This window comes from Sparus aurata, chromosome 3 (assembly GCF_900880675.1).
Source record: "Sparus aurata chromosome 3, fSpaAur1.1, whole genome shotgun sequence".
Taxonomy (NCBI): domain Eukaryota; kingdom Metazoa; phylum Chordata; class Actinopteri; order Spariformes; family Sparidae; genus Sparus; species Sparus aurata.
Window position 1 is genome coordinate 14,870,816 of NC_044189.1, and position 21,989 is coordinate 14,892,804.

The 21,989-nt window shown below is 44.0% G+C and overlaps 1 protein-coding gene across 4 annotated transcripts in view; it reads left to right on the forward strand.

The window, feature by feature from the left end:
* pag1 (phosphoprotein membrane anchor with glycosphingolipid microdomains 1) overlaps positions 1-21,989 on the forward strand; it is a 54,417-nt gene that overhangs the window by 20,314 nt on the left and 12,114 nt on the right. For 3 of the 4 annotated variants that reach the window (XM_030412902.1, XM_030412903.1, XM_030412904.1), the window contains exons 2-4: positions 13,959-13,994; positions 15,384-15,615; positions 17,515-17,572. In XM_030412902.1, the coding sequence (XP_030268762.1) occupies positions 15,428-15,615; positions 17,515-17,572 (246 nt within the window). In that variant the 5' untranslated portion in view covers positions 13,959-13,994; positions 15,384-15,427. Of the gene's footprint in view, positions 1-13,958; positions 13,995-15,383; positions 15,616-17,514; positions 17,573-20,667; positions 21,236-21,989 lie in introns of those variants that run through there. The other variant, XM_030412905.1, reaches the window with a different exon arrangement.

A 21,989-nucleotide genomic window follows, 5' to 3' on the forward strand; every position in this document is an offset into this window, starting at 1 on the left:
ACAGGGAAACATAAGACCGGTATAACCACATACAGTCTGTTCTTTTATGATATTGTCTCTCTGTCTTGTCTCCTTTTAAATTAATGAAGCGAGGGGATCAATAGGGAAGTAGCTTTCGAAGCTAGGTGATACTTCAGTCACAGTAATGAGGGAAAGTTGTTGGTAATGAAGAAATCAACCTTTCAGTCATGGCAAGTTTCTTCTTTTTTCTTCAAGTCCCGAAGCATTTTCTTTTCCACATTTCCTCATATTTAAAGGTGCAATATGTAAGATGTGGCCAACTGTCTGAATTCACACTCCAAACAAATAGTGGGCAGCATATCATCAGAGTAACCACTAGCTGCTAATTGTCACTGCCATTAGCCAAGACCCCAGACCCCAGTTTTCATAGTGGCCAAACTGTGTAATTACAACGTCATGTGACGAACTGTGGCTCAAAAAGACTTTTTCCCATTTGCTTAAATTGTGAAAGAAACATCTGTAAAACGCTGGATATGTGTGTCGCTCAGAATTTTAATCTTTAACATTTACAGTATTAAGTATTTAAAAAAATCAGTCAGGGAAGTCATCTGTCTCATTTGATTAAAATATCCTCCCCAACACCTTTTTAACTGAGAGGAAATTCACTATTAAGGCTAAAAATACCTTTTTTACTTTTACTGCTCGCTATCAAAAAAATACTGTGATCTTCTGTGGCTTTTATATTTCATCTGATGTGTTCCTCTCCCTCCACCCTTGAGGTTTTTCTAAACAAATGTGTCAGCCGATTATAGCAAAAACGACACTATAAAAGGACTTGAAAGCTGCAATGAACGCAATTTCTCTCCCTGCTAAAGAAAGAATCTTACCACTTGAAAACAATGGGAATCCACCCTTTCAAAAGACAGACGACTTCAAACTCCTCGGGCCCTTTTTATTTGGAGCACTTGTGGCGAGTTCAGCCACAGAGACGCAGGGCGACACCGGCTGTTTATTAGCGGCCTGTCAGCAGAACAATAGCTGCAGTTGCCACAAGCAGAAGGAAGCGGCTAACTGCTAAGCTAAGCAGCAGGACTAACCACAGGACAAGGCCGGGAGAAGCCAAAGCACAGGAAATTAGCTGTTGTTTACTTTCGCTTGTCTAGACTTGTTCCTACTCATTAGGTGCAAAGAGCCCCCTTGTGAATTTCTGATCTCTGAGGAATGAACCTTTCAAGGTTGCCGCTGGGTGTTTCATTGTTAGCGCTGCTTTTTAAAACGAGGCAGTGTTTGACCCATTTGTGGCCCCCAGGACTGTGTGCCGCGGTGTTAGCCCTACAGTAATCCCCCTACGACCCAGAAAGTCATTTTCTAGAGCAGCTGGTTATGTGGGCCATAGGCCTAATAACACAACAATGGCGTCATATGGCTGAGAAAGTGTAAAAGACAGCAGGGGGTTTGGCAACTTGGTGTGCATTATTAAAAGCAGCATGTTCGATTCACGCCACTGTCGACCACACTACACCCAGAAGTTTCACCATGCTACAAGTGTAAGTGATTAAAATCACACACTCACTAACTCAGGACTGTTTTGACCCAGAGGCTTTCATTAACAGGAGAAGGGATGATGTCATTTATCCGATGCATAGGATTAGAATGAAGTACTCTGTGTGTGTGTGTGTGTGTGACAGGGATAACAAGAATAATACTGTCTGATGTTACGTCTCTCATCTTATATTTCATGTTAGATTCATCATTTTGCCACAGCTATCTCTAGAAATACATGTTCTACTTCTGCTTTACAACTTTTCACCACACATTCTTTATGAATACCAGCGGATGTGTGGCGCAACACAAAATCTGGTCCCTGGTTTAGCTTTAGCCTGAACGCTAGCTGCAGCTGCAATGTAATTTGCAGCATCACTTGACAAAACTTTGCACACAGGATGTTAAGTGCATAACGAAAGGGTGAAGGTTGACATATTTCCCAGCATGCAGCTTGTTCCTGCAGCCTCTCATGGGGCCCCTTTTGAGGACGGTGCCAGGACATACGGGTTAAACCAAGGGGACATTCCCAACAAACTGCAGTGTTCTCTGGGGCATCTTTTTCCAGATGAGGCCGTTGTCTCATGGCCTCTGATTAAGCATTCTGAGTGTGTGTGTGTGTGTGTGTGTGTGGGTGGCCTGTTTACATTCCACTGATTCCTCACGGGATTCCCGCTCTCTCTGTTCCCTAGCTTATTTGCCTGGGAAGGTACGTGTGTGTGTGTGTGTGTGTGTGTGTGTGTGTGTGTGTGTGTGTGTGTGTGTGTGTGTGTGTGTGTGTGTGTGTGTGTGTGTGAAGGATATTTTTAGACTTCTCACTGGAATACAATTGGCAGCCGTCCTCACACCAGAGCTTATCCCCGGTCAAACTTCACTCCCTCACAAACACACACATCCTGGTGGACTCTTTAACCTTGATCGGACTCCTGTTGGAGTTGAATGTGGGAATGCGACGACGCTCATGTGCACGGTACGCGCCTATGTGCATCATAGCTTTTCAAACTTTGTTGCGCTTTTCTAGGGAATTTTGCACATTTGTCGCAGGGGTTGAGGGGATTGCAGATGTCGTTTTTGTGCCCGAGCAGCTTAAGACAAATCTGCAATCTCTTCTTTGGCTCTGTTCACACTGTTAAGTCCTCCTTCAAGAGATCCTTTTTATGCTCTTTGCCTTTTTTTTTTGTTTAATCTCCCAAGCTCAAGTATTTGAAAAGCTTATGTTTTTGTTGCCTGTTACACAGCAGGGAACGACTGTAAGAACAACCAAGGGAGGGGATTGCATGTTACAAAGAAAAAGAGGTGGTTTACATCTATTTAAAGACTCTGTGTCCGTTTTCCTTTAATCGACTTCCTTCTTTTGAGAAATCCTCTACATTTACACCAAGCAACATCCTGTCCGCCCAGATCGCCCGCTTCACAGTAATTGATATGATGCCGATATACAGTCAGGAAGGTCCTAAGTATCTGAACCATAAAGACAGGTCAATATCACTGTAACATGATGTCATGTGTTGCATTATACGTTTTGTCTGAGATGATATGTGCAGGAAAAAATCACAGCGGGCAGCTTTCGAGGGGTCGGAGCAGCCGTGCAGTGTGTGTGTTGTGCCGAGCGTGTTAAGTGTCCGGGGCTTCGCTAATGGCAAAATATGAGTGCGCGGTCAGGAGTAGTGAGAGGTAATTTACAAACGCTGCAGCGTAAATGGCTCTTGATATCGAGGGGCACTCTGGAAGAGTGTGTGTTTGGTTAGAGTTCAGATGTGTGTACACGTGTGTGTGTTCGCTGAGGGGTGGACAGTAGTGTGTAAAGGACCAACAAATTAAAGAGGGCAAAATGATGGAGAAACCAAAGAGGGCTCAAGATTAAATGACAAATTAAGTTTTGTAATGGCCCCATCAGATTGATGCATCTGTTGCTAAAATGGCGAGGTCCAGTGGTATGTGGCTCTGTTATAGAAGGTGACATTAGCAGGTTTCAACCCAGCTGAACACCTATGGTAGAGTTTTGGACTGATAGAGTCAAATTATGAGGCAAAAATGTTTTACTTCTTAACTTTTTGTACTCAAATTTTTTTACATTGTGTGCCACCTCTGACTGCGCCATTTGTTGCCATTAGCACTCATTAACTGTCGACGACTCCAGCTTCAACAGGATGGATAGATGATGGATGGATAGTACGATACTCGACAATCCCCTAGAAAGTTAGATTGTGTCGCTTTAAATCGTCAATCAATTATAATATATGATCGTGTATTCTATAATGGATCCCCATTAGCGTCTGTAAAGTGGTTGCAAGTCTTCATGGAGTCCTTATCAACGTAACAACCACAGAAATCCTTGTTTCCTCCACTTTCTTTTCCTCCTCAGGGTGAATAATATTAGCGAGTGTCTGCCTGTCCCTCCCTCCCTCCACACATTATCCAGCCACTGTGTCGGGATGGATTCGCCTCTGGTCACCTCCAGCCTCCTTGAACGTGTCGGAGTGTGAAGGTGTCTTGGTTGCATTTTCCTCTCGGGTCCACTTCCGGCACACACCGAGTGCTGCTTTCATGTTTTCGCTCGCTCTTTCGCTCGCTCGCTCCCTCCATCTCCCTCCACCTCTCTCTGTCACGCTGATGTCTGTCGCCTGCTAATTGGTTCATCTCTATTCGCATGTGTGTTTGTGTGACTGTCTCGTCATGTTCCTGCGCATGAATTATATGTGTGTGTGCGTAAATAATTGCGGACGTGTGTGCGTAAATAATTGCGGACGTGTGTGTATGTGTGTGTGTGACTGACAGCAGATTTTCCGCCACCAGCAGGCGTTCTGTTCGCCGCTCTGATGCACATTCAGTTAGTTCATTTGGTTTTCAGCCCTCCCTCGGGACACACTGAGCGGCCCCCATTAACTGATTTGAGAGGGGCTGTTGCAGCCCCCCGCCTCTTTGTAAATAAATATTCTGTCGTGGTATATATTTATTATACATGTTTGGCCCTTTCGATCATGTTGCTGTTGAATATAGAAACCAGTTTGTGGAAGAAGGAGGTTCAGCTGTGGGACTATTCAGTTGGTTGTAAAAAGACATCTGCAGTGGCGAACAACAGGTTGTATGAGTGATACAGTAAATAGTGGGTCAAACTGTGAATATTAGCTTAAAGCAACATTATGTAACTATGATACCTTGAAATAACAGCTTAATTTTAAATGAACACTGACTTGTATTGAGGTGAATGGTGTCTCTGTCTGTGCCTAGATCGCTGTGCAACTTGGGTGGGCGGTAGGATCTCCCAGGAGAAGTGCAAAATTGCTTTATGGCATTAAGTCACGCAACACCAACTATGTCTGTGAAACCGAATCATATATTTGGAGGTAATATTTTCTGGCTCTCCCTCTGATTTCCTCTGTGATTTCCATGGCTCCTTGGAGGAAAGTTGGCTTCAGTCATTGCTAAAGTAAACGCTAACTGCTGCGAACTGTAGCCACCATTAGCTAGTTTGCTCGTCTCACATTTTATCTGATGATAATGTTACACAAACCTGGGATTCCTCAACAGGGTGTTCCACTCAGAGACTGTGGGGGCGCCAGTCGCACAAACTTCCTACATAATGTTGCTTTAAAGAAATTTTCTGAGAGTTGGATGAGAAGATTGACACCACTCATATTTCTACAGTAACTGTGAAGCTATCTTTAGCAGTTGCTTAGCCAAGCTTAGTCTAGCTTTGCTTAGTTTAGCACAAAGACTAGAATCAAGTGGAAACAGCTAGCCTGGCTCTCTCTGAGGAGAGAACTAAATCTGCCTACCAACAGTTCTGAGGCTCACAAGTTAACATGTTGTTGTCTTGTTTAATCCAAATTTAAAAATGACACATTGTGGCTTTATATGTGCCCGACTTGTTCATGGTGATGTGCAGTGACTTCCTTGAGTTTTCGCAGGGCAACCAGGAAGTAGGGTCACCGTGCGTTGGCCATGAAATAGTCCAAAGACCACAACTTTTGACAAAGGCTAACTGTTTAGCCCTGTTTCCAGTCTTTATGCTAAGCTAAACTATCCAGCTGCTGCATGTAGCATCATAATTAGGCCTGAGAATTATGTCAATCAGCAAAAAAGCAATTATTGAACTTTTAAAATGTGAAAAAGCTCAAATGTGTGCCCATACTCTATAAAGTTGCTGCCAGTTTTGATTTCCTCCTCTCTGACCTGAGGTGCCTCTTCCTCCCTGAACACCTCTCCTACTTACTGCCATGAAATATGGAATAAGCTCTCGGCTTGTGAAATGAGAAATCAAATGGAATTTGTGAGAAAAGGTGGAGGCGGAAACCGTATCTGACTTGTGCAATCACCCGGAGTCGCTCAGGCGTGTGGATTAAACCCGAAATCTGAAGATTGCTGTCTGAGGGTTGCCATGTCTTGCACCCCCCCCCAAACCCCCTCTCCTCCTTATAGAGGTTGCCAAGTATGTTTGGCTGCAACCCCCCACGGCCACCCCAGCCGTCGTCCACCCCACCCCCAGCTGCTGTTTCTGATTGTAGATATGCCCTTTGAGTCCCTGCAGGCTTCCATATTTTACCATATCTTTATGGGCGAGCAGACACTGTTGAATATGCTACGGTCTGGATTGAGAGGGACGCAGGGAGAGGTGAGAGCGGAGGTGCAGGGCTTGAGGATGAAGAGAGAGATGAGGGGAGACAGATTAGACAGAGACAAAGAGATGGAGGATGAGAACAGAGATACAGATTGTGGGACAGTCAGAGTACTGGTGTTTTATGTGAGGACGAGGACGAGGGAGCGGACCATCACGGGAGCCAGAAAGGGAGGAAGTGGGACGATATTAAACAATCCCAGCCCTGCACAAGTATGTCTGAAAAATGTCTTGCACCGAAAGGTCACAAGCTGCATCAGCTTGCCTACACCTCCCTCCTCCTCCTCCTCCTCAACTCTTCCCCATCCTCCCTCCTTAACCTCTCCTCATAAATGCACACACACACGCTCCCATTAGCGCAGCAGATTTCCCTCTCCGGCGCAGCCACAATGTGTTCTAGCCCGACGCTACAGAGGGGTTGAAGAGGGTCCGACCCCCTGCCACTTTCCCCCGTCTGGGTTGCCTAATAAACCCAACCCCTGCTGTGTTTAGATCCTTGTAAAAGATGGATCACATTTCCATTTCAGTGGCTCATCTGCTCACACAAACACACACTCACGCACAGAGACACACACCTTCTTTTAATTCCCCTTATTGCCCTGTGCCTTTTGTCCAAAAAGGCTGGTGTCACAGGAGGAGATAAATGGAGTGCTGCGTGGCACTTTTTCAGCAGTGCGCAGCCTCCACAGCAGTCGGGATGTTTGTCTGCGAGACTTGGATGTAGAAAGATATCAGCGCTTGTTAATGCATCTATGACAGTGGGTGTATGTGTGTGTATGTTGTCTGTGAGATCATTCATCTCGGGGCATCTGTTGCATCTCATTAACAGCTTTTCGAATGTATTACCTCACACACACACCGTCCTTCATCCTATTCCATCCACCCTGGTAATCCCTTTATCTTGGCGGCTATTCAGCACATAAAGGCCGATGCCACTGAATAATGATGTGGTCGTATCTGCTCCTCATTCTACTCTCATGCTAATCTTCATCTCAAGGTGACAGTGATAGAGAATTTTTTATGCACACAGTCGTTCAGCGCCAAATAAATCCTCCGCTTCCAAATCAAGAGGTGTGTGTGTGTGTAAGCACAAGTAAAGTCAAAGGTCCGGTTCTTCCGAGCTCAGTATCAGTTTCGGCAGATTCACGAACAAAGCCCCCCGTCCGTGCTCATTCCTTCAACTCCCAGGGTTCAACAGTTCAGCGACCTCCCCTCTCCCACCCCCCACCCATTAGCGTTGGAAGGTCACTTACAACTTGAGTGACAATCCTTGAAATTATTACAACAATCTGTCTCTCTTTTTTTTTTTATGTTCATGCTCGGCGCTCCCATCTACACATTTGGATGGCACGCCCGGCTGGTTTGTTTAATCACCAAGAGTTGCTCCGCGCGCAATTACCGAGGCCGCTTTTGTTTTAGCGCTTTTATTATTAGCTGAGCGTCGGCGCTGTCACAAAGCTAATCAATTCGAGACAATGACGGAACAACGCTTTTTTTCTTTCTGTTGGAACGTAGGGAACAAAAGTGCTCCGCCGGGGGGGGGGGGCTCGTGTGGAATTTGGCTCAGTTCAATAAAGGTGCAGCCTGTAGTTTTGGGGGAAGAAATTTTAATCAGAGGAGAAAGATTGTCATCAACTGAACAACAAACTCTCTTCTTCAATGGCTAAATAAACAAACTGACCTTAAAGGACAACACAGTTTCATAGTGTTTTACTTTGTTTATATTTGCCACCTTTCTAGCTTCAAACAGTGTTCTGGGGACCTTATTTTCCTATATTTCTGAGTATATTATTATTTAATAAATTTTTTAGATATTCTCCAAAACTACATAATACCCCTTTAAATTTCAGTTTAACCTGTGCTTGTTTGCTTTTAACAACACACACAAAAAAACATTGTGCCGACAAATGTTTTGCTTGTCATCGACAGTCGTGTTTTTAAAGTAGGGCGAGATTCTCATCACCGTCCTCTTCCCTTTTTTCCCCGAGGAGTGGAATGAGTGTGTGAGAAAGAACTGAAATTGAAAGAATAATCATGTAAGAGACACACTGAAGCCTGCCTTGAGAAAGCTGTTTTTTCAGAGGAGTGAAAGAAGGGAGGGAATGAGTAACGAGGAACTGAAATCGAAAGGTGTCGGAGTGTGAGAGCGTGAGCGTTCTTTCTGTTGGAGCCTAGCACAGTCACGCTGCTGAACGAAGGCTCACAGAATCTAAGTCCAAACAATTTAAATGCAAAGCAACGGCCTCAGGCACCGGCAAAAAGAATACAACGATCACAGGTTAGATCAAGTTTGAGAAGGGATGGGGAAAAGCCGATTTGAGATGCAAAAATTGTGAATTATGCGGAACATTAGGGTAATTTACATCCCAAATAAAAGCTTTGTGTTTTTAAAGTGAGTTCACCATGCTCTATTTGTCACAAAACTACCCTGAAATTCAGTTTTACAACCCATAGTAAGATTAAGCAGAATGCCTGAGGAGCTCTGGCCTCAATCGAGTTACATCTTCCCGTTCATCCAATTAAAATACAGTCATTTCCGCTTCAGCAGTGTCCCCGAGTCCGAGCACAAAAAACATCTGCAGGCCTTTTCGAGGACTTCATGGTCATCAGTGTCCTCGAAAATACAACGGGAGAGGAAGACAGGAAGTGGTTAATTCCCATGGGGCTGTGTGACATTAACTAGAGGGCAATTTTACAAGCACACATGTTCACGCAAAATCTGAACACGTACAGTACACAGAGCCTCTGTGAACTGGACATAGAAACGCTCATGGTTTTTTGGTGAAGACATTGTACACATGTTGCTGCTTCTCTGCAGCTGGGACGGATTCGAGAGAAGAGAAGAAGAATTCCTGCCACCAGATTCTTCAGTTAACCACGAGACCAACCCTGCCCGTCCGGTAAAATGTGGTCGAGATGGAGTTCACCTCTTGCCAAATGTTTTCATTGTGGCGCGGGGGAAACAAAGAGAGGAGAAGGGAAAAAAATGAACAAACAAACATGTTCAAATGTTCAGCGTGCTTTCCAGAATGGCTGCTGCGTCTCTTTGAATCTTCGGGGGAGTGAAACGTTTATCTGCTCCGAGAGAAGGAAAAAAAAAAAAGCTTCATATTTCGTTTATGTGTGTCCCCAGTGGGAGATCGATATGAACGCCGCTGCCAGCAGACACAGCCGCGGTGTCTTGCAAGAGAGAGAGAGAGAGAGAGGAGCGCAGTCCCTTGTATTGATGAAGACACAACATCTGTAATATGAGAGAGGGAGAGGAGGGAGAAAAAAACGGGGAGGGGGAAAACAGGGGGAGCCTCGCTAAATTATGCAGTTTCAATTTCCCCATTTAGGGAGGATAGATCAATTTCTCATGCTAAAAACCATTAACCCCTTAGGATGGGCAAGCGTCGCCATGGCAACACGAATTACGTCCCTTGATCAGAAGCACCTGTTTTCATGCTTGTAATATGCTCGCAGGCTCACACACACACACAGCAGACAGTGATTAGTAAATCGGACCGTGGACTACTGACCAGCATTGAAATGCGGTGACCCGACACACTCCTCTGTTATGAAGTCACACCTGAGGTTCCATTTGTTCGTAATGATGCATTTAAGTCAACAGATATGGCCTTGTCTCTTAATTGCATTGTGTCGGTCAGGGTCCCTCTCGCCCTGCAGCCTGTTGGGAGTTGTATTTCATCGAGCCTCCCTCGGGACGGGTGTACGCATTTGTGTCACTATGACTATGCGCACACACCTTTTTTCTTCTTTACTTGGTCGTCTCTCTTTACTCCGTTTTCTTCTGTTTGCATTCTACTCTCTGTTCGCCCACACACCTCCATCCCTTTCTCTCGCTTCATCTTCTGTTCTCTCCATCCTTGGCAGCAGCCCCCTATCCTTCTTCTCTCCCCTCCCCCATTTTTTTCTTCCACCCCCACTGTCCAAATGGCCCTCAGGTCAGGACACAAGATGGTCAGTGGTGTGTGTATTATGTGGTTCAGAGTGTCTCTGGCTTTATAGAGACAAAAATCCCCCCCAGAAGCCCCTTGACAATGACTATTTCCGGATTGGATTTAAAGGGGCACTTTGTAGTTCTGGAGAAGAAATTCAAACTCAGAATTTCAATATTTACAATATTATGAGGTAATAATACAAACTCAGAAATATTTATCTCACACACAAGCTGTTCTCCTCGGAACACTGATTGAAGCTAGAAAGGTGGCAGGGTCCGCCAAAAATATGAATAAGTATGAAAATGTGTCCTACAAGGTCAGATTATTTATTCAGGTTCCTGTTTACATGTATATCTGTGTTTATTAATGTCACACTCAGATCTGTTCCTGTGCATTTTGTTTGTATGCACATGCCACTTGTGCTTATCGGCAGGACCTCAGTTAACCCCGGTGATATTATGATATCAGCAAAGGACAACCACTAGCAACCTAACAATGCTGCATGCTGGGGGTGAGAAATTGAGATGACGGGGGGGAGATGGAGGCTGTTAGAGGAGACTTTGATGTCTTCTTTTTTCATTTAAAACGGGTGGTTTTATTTAGAAATTTGCTGTAGAGTGTGTACAACAGTACAGAGAGACCCTACAGGGATCTGTGTTGTTGCTTTGTGAGCATGAGGTCTTTAGGTTGTGTTTACTCCCCGCGGAACTCCACAACGAGTGTCAGTGGTTGCATCGTTTGTACGCATGAATTCATATTCTTTGCAGCCTAGGAAGATCACAGAAATTAGACGAAGTAGTGCTTTTGGATATGATGCTTTTGTAACAATACCTCCTGGTTAATTTCCTGCAAATGACGCACAAATTCTAATTGTTTGGAATAAACTCCACTCCTCTTTTCTCCCCGAACTCCTTTTCTTTTTTAATATATACATGATTTTAGAAAAAGCAGCTTGCAGCTTCCTGCAGTGCGCCGCTCAAGCACGGCTGCTTAGAGAAAAGTTGAGGCTCTTTCTCCCCTTAAAAACTAGATTATTTATTATTGTGGAAATGCCTCTGGCTCTCCTCTGAGGATCTTCCTGGGGCTCATTTCGCAGCAGCCATGCAGCTGTAAACCTTCCCCGTCTCCGTGCACCCAGAGGACCCTGCAGAGGGAGGTGTCACACAGAAAGAGACGCACTGCTCTGCCTGCGGTCGTTAATTCTCTGTTGCCTCCTTCTGTCTTTCGCTGCCGTCCAACAGCTTGTCTAACAGATGAAACTCTCACACACACGCACATACACACACACACACACACACACACACACACACACACACACACACAGTCTGCATGGCTGGTAAACCTCACAGTGATGTCAGGTAGTGTCTCAGCAGGACTCAGGTTGGATTCCTTGACACTAGCTTCTTGCGTGGAAGGTTATGCCTTGATGGGGCTCTTGGTTAGTCGCAGGTCTCTCTCTGCATGTGTGTTTGTGTGTGTACAGCTGTGCGAGGGTAGAATTTGGATTTGTGCCTCCGGTTCCCATAACACATTCCTTTTCAAATGGCTTTTCCAGTCGGTTATTTTCTATGGCATGAAACAGAAGACGGCCACGCTGACTGTCGCTCTTCCAAGGCTTCTGTTTTCTTTCAGTGAAGCCCCAAAGCACCACAAGAAAGAGAATGACAGCATGAAAGGAGTACAGTTGTAGGCCTTGGCTCCGTGTCTTGTATCACATGGCGGTGGTCTGGAGAGGAAGATTTCCAGAGTTTTTTATGCATGGTATTCATCAAGTATTTAGGAATGGATTGCGTCCTCAGAGGAAAGACGGGATGGTTTACTCCACGCAGCACGGAAATATGTCAGCAATGTTATCCAGAGCCGGATCTGTGTTTCTACTTAACAGGTTCTTCATACCATTTGAGTTAAGATGGCAGAAACATGACATCAAAATGTGGTATGTTGGAGTAGGAGGCAGGAAGTACTGGGAATGGATACAACTGCAAAGAATGTGAAGGAGTTGTTTGCCTTAGAGGACAAATTTAACACTGTATTTACTCAACAGAGTGATTACAGGATAATGGCAAGTGTAAAAAAAAAAAAACCATAACAGTTGAATAAGTAGAGGAGGTACCTCAGGACATTTTGTTGTCCAAAAAGATAATCAAAGTAAAAGGATAAGTTCACCCAGAAATGAGAATTCAGTCATTGTCTATTCACCCTCATGCCTGATGGGAAGTTGGGTGAAGTTTCATAGCCCACTAAACATTTCTGGAGCTTCACAGCAAAAACTGTTCCAGTGTTTTCCTAAACAACCGGACTACAAAACTTCCCCTGAGCTTCCATCAACTCATTTTTGGGTGAACATATCCATTAGGAAAATAGTCGGCATGTAGCACAGAATGCTATTGATTTTGCTCATTGTTGAACCTAAAATCACATCATCATAAATTTAACACAGTGTTCTGACATTAGGCTAAGTTTTGTTGTCAGTGACCTAATAAAATGACCTGTTTCTGTCCGCAATTGTACGCAATCGTTCAGTCACAGCAGGCCTGCCTCTGAGTTTTTAGTGCCACTGCAGTCCCTGGCCATCCTACCTCACCTAAAAGTAAGCTAAGTGAGTTAAGGTATCAGAGAGACCATTTGGAAAGTAAAGGAAGAGTCAGATTGAAATGTCCCTCGATTAGTAATTAAGCCTAATCTTTCCAGCTTCAACAAGTCAAGGTCATTCCAGTTGTCTGTTGAGATTTAATGAAAGAACAACTGAATTGTTTTAGTTTAGAAATTAATTTAGAAATAACAATTTCTCTGTGTTATCATGAATATCATAATCATCAATATCATTGAATTACTTCTCCCACTGTCATGGGTTTATTGTAGATCTCCAAAAAAATCATCTCGACAAAAAAACATGTCGGCATGAGGTCCAGCTTGTCTAGTGTCCGTCCCCGGCAGGCGAAGTTGCTCAGCTGTAATGGAGATTGCCTGTTTGACACTAGTGACCATACTTCACCAGAGACGGGGGTTAAGATACACATCCATATACAGTACGACCACCTGTTGTCACGTCACCTAATTTCCACACTTTTGTAATTGCTCACGCGATAATAACTAAACTGTCTCACTGACCCTGGACTTTTTGGTGTAAAGACCACAAAAAATGATCAACTCAGCACACACACACACACCTGCAGCTTTATACTCCCTCCACGGTGTATGAGTTGGGTTTAAAACATTTCTGTGGATTTTTTATTTTTTTTCTCTCTCCTACCACCATAAATAGCTCTGATGGGAAGAAGGGAATGTTGCCATGGTGACACAGAGCTGTGGCAGCCGGTAATTATTCTGGTTTAAGTGCCAGCAGAGGCACACGAGCTGGCACACAGTGGCGGATGGTGACACCTGGACACACGCGAGCCTCTCAGACAAGACAAGGCGGAGGAATTTCATCGGGTTGGGCATCAGTCACGTCGAAGGGTGGACGTTTAGACTCGCGCGCGGACTCCCAAAAAATCTGGAAACCAAGGTCGAAACCTCCGCAAGTTTGAAAGACGAGAGACGAGTGTGTGTTTCCATGCAACATCATGTGATGTATGATGCATCGATCGTCTCGGTTACATGGGCAGGGTGGTCAATAAAGTGGACATTGCGTGCACATGGTCTAAGGTGTATGAGCGTGTCTGTGTGTGTGTGTGTGTGTCTGTGTCTGACAGGTTGCAAGCAGCCTGATGTCCAACTTGTATTTGATATAAGCACAGACATATTCACAACTCCCTTGCCACTCTCCCACACACACCTGCCCAGTTCATGTATCCACACACACACACACACACGCATGCCCTCCAAGGATAATATTCAACTCTGCGCTTCACTTCCTCCCCCCTTCTCATTTTTTATCTCCTCTCTTCCAGGCGAGGCCAGCCTGACTAATCATCCGAGGTGTCAAGGTAAGGTTGTGTTTGCCTCTCACCACACACTCAACACTGATAGCAACATGAGCCCCGGTGTGTGTTTTCCATCCGGGGGAAAAACACCAAATCCAACAAAAACAGGAATTCCTCAGCGTCCCCTTTTGAAGAAGAAGTTAAAATTGGCTCCCATCTGATGCGCCACGAAAACTTCCCTTCGCCTCTCGAAGACGGAGGAGCTCGAAGACGCTGCCCCCCCCCCCCCCAACTCCCACACTCCCTGGTCACATTAGCATAGGCGAGAAAAGAGACACAATGGAGTTTTTCACTGCCAGCACAAAATACACTTATTCTAACTAGACGAGCACGCACATATGCTGCAGACGGGAGTTGGAGAGATGAGGTGAGATAGATTGACATGTTTTTGTTACTGTCTCCCCCATGCTGCTGGAGCTGGTCTCGCTGGCTGATAGAAAAGAGAAGGACAAACAAAAGCGAGGCAGATAGATAACCAGAGAGAAAAACCCTCCTGACTTTGGGTGTTTTTTATCCCCTCCCTCCTCGCTGTCAGTCGTCCTGTCTCGCTCTCTCTTTTCAATCACCTTTTCATTCCTGTCCTCACCTGCCCGCACAAACCCTCCGCCTCACATCTATTTGTTTTATTTCAGAATTTTCTGAGTAGCAGGCGAGCGCATCCCCGCCACAGCACCCTCCACCCTGCAATGCCACGCATGCAGCGCTATAAATCACCCGAGATAACATCAGGGGGTTCCATCAGTTCAGTGAAACCCAACTTTGGCTGTTAGACGGAGACGTGATGAGGTTGCTTATGCTGTGCGCAGAGCCCAGACAACCAGTTGTTGAGGCTCTGGTGGGAGGGGCTACTGCAGCAGACTCCCTGTCTGCACTGCAGTCTGACTCTGCTGCCACCTGCTGGTCACACTCTGTAGCTAGAGATGCTGGATTATTAAACCGTCAGATCTTTAATAATTCATGTGAAGGAGTTAAGTGATCAAGGACATTACAGGCCCTGCATCAAAGTAATATTTCAGGTGTCAGATCAGTGAAGCATGTTTTATTAAAGATGGCAAATCGCTCCTGTTGATTCTGTTTCATAGTAGAATTTATGGATGACTAATGGTTTTTACTGCGATGAAGCAGCTGCGCCACAATCAACTCAATCCAACATGTTTGCTTGACAAATAAGAGAAAGTTTGCCCGGTTTCTCAGTGAATAAGTCCTGAGACTCAAACCAACAATGATAATTTAGAATGTGCTGAAGAAGATAAAACATGCAGATTCTTCCATTACATATTTATTCTTCCGTAGCTGCCAAAAGAAAAAAAATGATACCGGTAAATATTAAATTTGTCTGTTGTCAATCTGCAGAGAGTTCACGGTGTCTTTGTTTTCCCTGTGTTCCCGCAGCCCGTACCTGTCCAATGTCCTCTCCGCCCGCAGTGTGATGCGTCATGGCTCCGGTGCTGAGTGGAGTGTGGTGGGGGCCGGAGGCGGGTGTGGTCGGGTCGGGGGCAGCAGCTGCTACTGGGGTGGCATCGTGGCTGGGCAGTGGGCAGCTGGTCCTGGCCGTCACCCTCAGCACCCTCACCGGCCTGCTGCTGCTCTCGGTGCTGCTGCTGCTGTGTGCAGGCTGCCAGGGGTGAGCGGCAACACATACACACACACACACACACACACGAACAGTGCTGACTTAGATGATTGTCGTTTCTGTTGTTTTTGGAAAAACACCTATTAAGAAGATGTCAGGAAAGTCTGAGCTGTTTGTTAGTTTTACTACACAGTGCATTTATATACTACTATAATCATTTTATGCTACATGCATACATTATGCTACGTTTAATGAATTGTTATAAGATTCCTGCTCTGTCCTGCTCAGTGGTCACAGTCACCTCTGCAGAGTTTTGTGTCTTTTGTTCATATGTCAGGGACAGGGTTTTCATTTTTCATTTGTCATCAGGGAGCCTTACTGGCTACCAACATGCAGATTCAAATGTCAATGTTAATATGAATTGTACTTGGTACTCAATAATGTTTTAAATGTAACTAAGTAGATTACATGGTGTTATGCATACTGAAGTGTGAGTAAAAATACAGACTTGAAAGAGTACAAGTACCCAAAAAAATGACTTAAGTACAGTAATTTGAGTGGTCGTAGCTAGTTAAATGTCATCATTACAATGCCCTCACATGTATTGATTAGGGATAAAAACACGATATTATGATATTCTCAATACAACACTGTAAAAGGAGCCAACAAATTTGTCGGTTGTTTAATCTGTAGAGTTGCATTGTAGTGAGGAATAACATGTATGTATTCTGATACAGTTGCCAACTACCTGTTACAAAATGCAGTCAGTCACGTAGTCCAAGTAACACAGTATTAAAGTAATGTCACCTGATTATTTTCCTGTTACTTTTGGATGAAGTCAGTACCAAACATGCAGACAAAGATAATAGAAGTTAAATATCTAATAATAATAAATAAGATGCCTTTATTTGTTTTTAATGTGTGTATTCGGTAAGAATCCCAATGTAATCTCAATACATGCATTACTTTTCTCCCCAAGTCTGTAGAGTTGTTTTATTTAGTCATACTCAGCGATTCTAATGCGTACTTATTGTTGGTGTGGTTGCTTTTTTAATGAGGACCCCATAAATACTAGCAACCATTTTGTGGAAGCTAATAAGGATCCAGTAAACCATGAAGAATTCAGGACTTTGACTTACAACAGAGTATTTTTAGATACTGCTGTATCCCTTCTTTAACTGGAGGAAAGGATCAGAGCACTACTCTCCCCACTGTTTATTTATCCTGCAGCCAAGAATCAAAACAGAATCTACTCCTGCTGGAAACGCCGGCTCTGCATTGTGGTGTTGATGATAGCACAAATACCTGAGAGGGTGCTCTGAGCTACAGTAATTAAAGGTGCAGCAGCAACGAGGAACAGTTTGGCTGAGCAGCAATAAACAACGTCCTCTGGGATAATATGCCTTTAATATAACAATTATGAACGTGTGCTGTCGAAAGGGGCCTGCTTGTAGAAAGTGTAGTATTGTTACTTTGTTTATATATACCTCCAAGAGTTTATAGAGCTCTAATGTCCCTAATGGTTAAGTTGGCTTACAGCCTGCGGTCAATAAAAAAGTACAGCAATGAATATTACCACTTACAATACAACAGTAAAAAGTACACAAGTTAATGCCAACACTGTTGTGGTTATAGTCACTCAGAGGAAGTTTGAAATCAGCAGATAACCCCTTGACATCCAATTCCTTCAGCTAATTACATTTTGATTTGAAAAGCCAGCAGCTGATGGAATGAAAGACCCTCTGTACCTGGGCGGCCTCAGACACTATTAAATCTGAGCAGCCGCACTCTAACCTCACCATGAATAACATCAGCTTAATTTTTCCTTTGGCTTCAGACAAGACGCTGACACAACAAACTGCAAAATGAGTTCTGTCTGGTGTCCTCTGCTCTGAAATCCTCCACCTTTAACCCCCCTCCTCCCTCCTCTCCATCCCTCTCTCTCTCCAGGCAGAAGAAGGCAGCCAATGGACATCCAGCAGGAGACAATGAGAACCTCATGAATGGAGTGAGTAAGACTTCCGTTTTTTTTAGCAATAGCAATAATAGTAGATGTGAATGAAATTCAGAAGAAACTATTGACATTTTGGGAAATACACTGTCGGTAAGCTTAGCTTGGCGTAAACACTGAAGAGGAATGGAAACAGCTAACCTTGTTCTGTCTGAAGGGAACAAAATAGGTTTCGAAGAGGTTTCCATTCCTCTTCAGTGTAGAACCAGCACCTCTAAATCTCACTGGTTGACACCATATTTCTCATTTGTAGACTTCAGTCGATGAAAAAATGTGGAAAGACACCGCTTTATGGTTATCAGAGGTTGAGGGTCTGACTATTTCTTAGTATGTTAGAGGTCAGTTTTAATGAAGAAGTTGTCCCTATTTCAATCCCAACACACCCCTTTCTCCTACCACTGAGCCCTACACCTACATTTTTTCCCCTATGGGTGGGGGTGTCCCCATTTTTGTTGGGATAGAGAGGTAGGGCGACATGTTAGGGCTACATGCCCCTCCAAACAGAAGTTTTTCAAAGCCACACTTTAAACCAAGGGTTATGAGAAATCTCTGTTGTTGCATAAAACAATTGGCGTTTTGCAGTTTTCTCAATAGGTAACGTCAGATTCCTATTGAAAACCCACTTTTAGACATATAATGTTGCATTCCTCCACCAGTTTTATGGCATATGATGCCCCAAATGTCACTGTAGTCTAGAAGGGAAGTTGCTCCTCTAACATCAGTGCAGACGGGTTTGCCAATATTTGCCTATAAAGCAACACTAGTGTCCATGTAATGAATACATTTTCTTTGTTATTTGATGGCTTGAGTCATCCATGCTTATCTCCTTCAGACAAATGGTGAATAGCATTGTAATGATACCAGGATTGCCACAGTAACGTAAGAGAAATCGCCACATCGGAAGACACCATGTGGAAAATCTTTAGTCGCGTCTGTTTATATAAACGCCATCACAGCTAATCACCACTTATGAGGGTCTCAGAGAGTTTCAACATCCATCCCTCGTCACTCTGTTCTGAGGGGTGAGGCTGAGCTTGATACAAAAGGGTTAGGGGTAAAAATTGGAAATGGGATTGAGCCTTTAACCTTTGTACTTGATGCATCTTTGTGTATGTATGTGTGAGTGTGTCCGTGTTGCATTCAGTGTGGACGGGAACAACTGTTGGTTTCGAATCAGCTCGTCACAGTGCGTCAGGAAGATTAATGATTACACGTGTTTGAATGTACACACTTTGCACACATTTGCTCTCTCGCAGTCTCTCAAGCCGCCGCGTGTAACCGCAGATGTGTTTTTAGAGAGAGATGAGGTCAGGGCTCAATAACATCTCGGGAAAAATATTTACTCCGATTCATTCTCTCCCCTTAAACAGAAGCACCCACGCCGCGTTACAAACCAAATCATGCGTGCTCTCTCACATACAGTCCTCATTAGTCCCGGCGCGTGTGAGTGACACGTCTGTAATCAGCCAGTGTAACCGCTTGTAAATGAGGCCTGGGATTGAGCTTCCAATCCACATTGGCTGCATGCCTGAACAACACACACACACACACACACACACACACACACACACACACACACTTTTTCACCCTGATATCCTGTGACACACAGACACACACTGTGACATTCGTCTCGTAACCCACTTCTGTCACACTGACACAGAAACGTACACAAAACAAAACCTCCCCACGGTTGTTGGAGAGATTCTCAGCAGCCACTTAGTGTTCCCACTGAGAAACACATGTGGGGAACTGTATTGATTGCCGTGCACACGTCATTGTAATATTGTCACAGATATTCATTTGTCTTGAGTCAATTAAAAGAAAGAAGTCAATTAAATGAAAAGAAAACCCTGAATATTCACGATTTACACGGCTGACCTTTGCGCTCTCTAGGTATGTGCTCCTCATTATGACACTATATACTCTCGAACGTCATGTCATGGGTGCAGATAGTAATTGCAGACTCCCATAATACAGATGCGTCTGTAACCAAGCAACGTTTAAGTGTGACAAATGCCCGGCTTTCACATACCAAGTGAGATCCACTTACTCTCTTATCCTGTCACTCCCTCCGGGACTGTGTGTGTGTGTGTGTGTGTGTGTGTGTGTGTGTGTCGGCCTACATGCTCCCATATGCACACGCACGTTTCCTCGGAGCCTTCTTGCGTCTGATGGATATCTTCGTTGTAACCCGCAATTGTGAGGTGGTCAAGTCGTGTGCAGGAGGGGGCCCATTTAAGTGACTGATAGGTTAAGTGGGGGTCTTTTGTCTTTGCGGATGTGAAGATTGGCTCTCCTCCCTCACCCGCAATCAGTTTGGCTGTCGTTCACAGTGAAGGAACTCTCTCCCCGTGCTTGCCATCCTGGGGCATGTAAAGAATTGGAATAACAAATAGTGTGAATGAATGGAGCAGCATTTTTATGTCAAGTAATTTTTATTTGACTTTTAATACTCAGAAAACAGTATAATTCACCCTCTGGTGTAAACTTCGTTTATTTATTTTCTCAGAGTTTGTGCCCTGTGTCAGCCTGTCGATGCGGGTTGACGCTGTGGTGACCCCCATGATTGAGAGATAAACCTACGTAGTAGATTTTACAGCCCCTTTCCTTAAAAACTTTAACGTAAATGTCCTGTTGATCTCTCACTCACCGAGGAGAATGAGGCAAAACAGTACAGCTGACTTCACACTGAACAGTGTCAGAACCAAGGTGTTGATAAAAGTGTGAAAATGTGTCATAAATCTGGAGAAATACAAGAGAATTGTGACCCCGTGAGGAAACCAGGACAGGGCCATGAGAAACAGGAGTCTTCCAGGATATCGTAAGGGTTGGCAAGTCTGCCTCTCACTCGACTCGACTTACCTTTTCAGTGATATTCTCAGGATGATTGTTTAAATCTTATTACAAGCAAAACTCATTACGTCATAACAATGTATGTGTTGAAATCTTGTATATGTAACGCTGTGATGATCCTACACCTCTCACAAACAAGTGATCGTGGGGTCGAGTGGCTGAGGCAGAGACACCATTTACCCTGCTACAAGACACTGAACCATCAAAATAATTTTGAAGCTGTTGTTTTAATGTCAGAAAGTCACATGTTGTTGCTGTAAATGAAGCTGAGATGTTGAGCTTTCTTCATCTTGTATCTGTTTCCCACCTTGCTAGAGAAAAACAAAACAATGGAGTTACATAAGAGATGTTTGGGTCATAAAATAGTTAAACATTACATCATAGTCACCAATAGTTATTCGAGTAATTGGCCACTAGGTGGGGTTGTGGAGCTTCTCACACACACAACTCCGCTCACACAGGAGCAAAAACAACAAACCTAAACAAAGAGAATCTTCACTTGCTGCAGTTCAGATATCATCGCAGTGTTTTCGGAGCTCTTAGTAGTGAGTGACGAAACCGTGTCGTCGCCTGCGGACACAAGACAGTTTATGATGAAAGTGTGTTTTGATGAATCGTGTCTCGATGAGCACCTGCAGTGTTAATTAGTACTGTTTCTTTTTCTGTCACTGGGAGTGTTGATTTGAGTGTCTGCGCTGATTTTTGTCATGTGATGTAGCAAATATGGAAACGGTAAAGATTCAGTGTGCGAACCACTGCGATGCTGAAGTGTCCTTGAGCAAAGACCGATTCCCTGGCAGCTGCGAGGTTTGTCGATCCCTAGCTTTGACTTTCACCAGAGAAGGAGGCAGAGAGGCAAATTTGTAAAGTATCACCTATGATATTCATTTTTATTCAGGCAATGCCACTAATGCTTGTCACTTCAACCACCTCAGCCGTGCCGTGCTGTTATTTAGTGTCTCTCCTTATTGAACCAAAGTCACATTAAAAAACATAAAGTAAGGATCACCTCATTTATGATCAGAGATGAGAATAAAAAGCATTCTGTCCTCATTAGGTGCAAATCAGTAAAAAAAACAGCTTTTTTTAGAATATATACTATCTCTGGATATATTTGTCAGAGGATAAAAAACACCACATTTAATTAAGTGTGTGTAACATCCTGCTTATGATCTTGAAGTAATCAGTAATGTGATTGGAGAAAGCCAAGAAAAGCAGAGATAAAGAACAGGGATGCGTGAAAATTGTAATCAGTGCTGCAAATATGAGTCACACCCCCCACCCAAAAAAAAGAGAAAAGAAAAAAAAAGAAATCGTGAAGATCATGAAAAGTAATTTTCCAGACACATCTGCTGACAGTGGAGACTGGAGCGCATCCAAGGTGTGAACTTCAGATTGATTTCTGTTCCCCTCTCAGTATGTTGTGATGTTTTTGGGTCTGACTTTGGTTTGCAATCGAAAAAACAATAATAATTCAATGAAAGATTGGATTGTTTTTATGTGCATTAAAGGGGTTATGTGGAGCTTTTGTGTTTGCTCTCTTGTTTGTTTACGTTAGCGG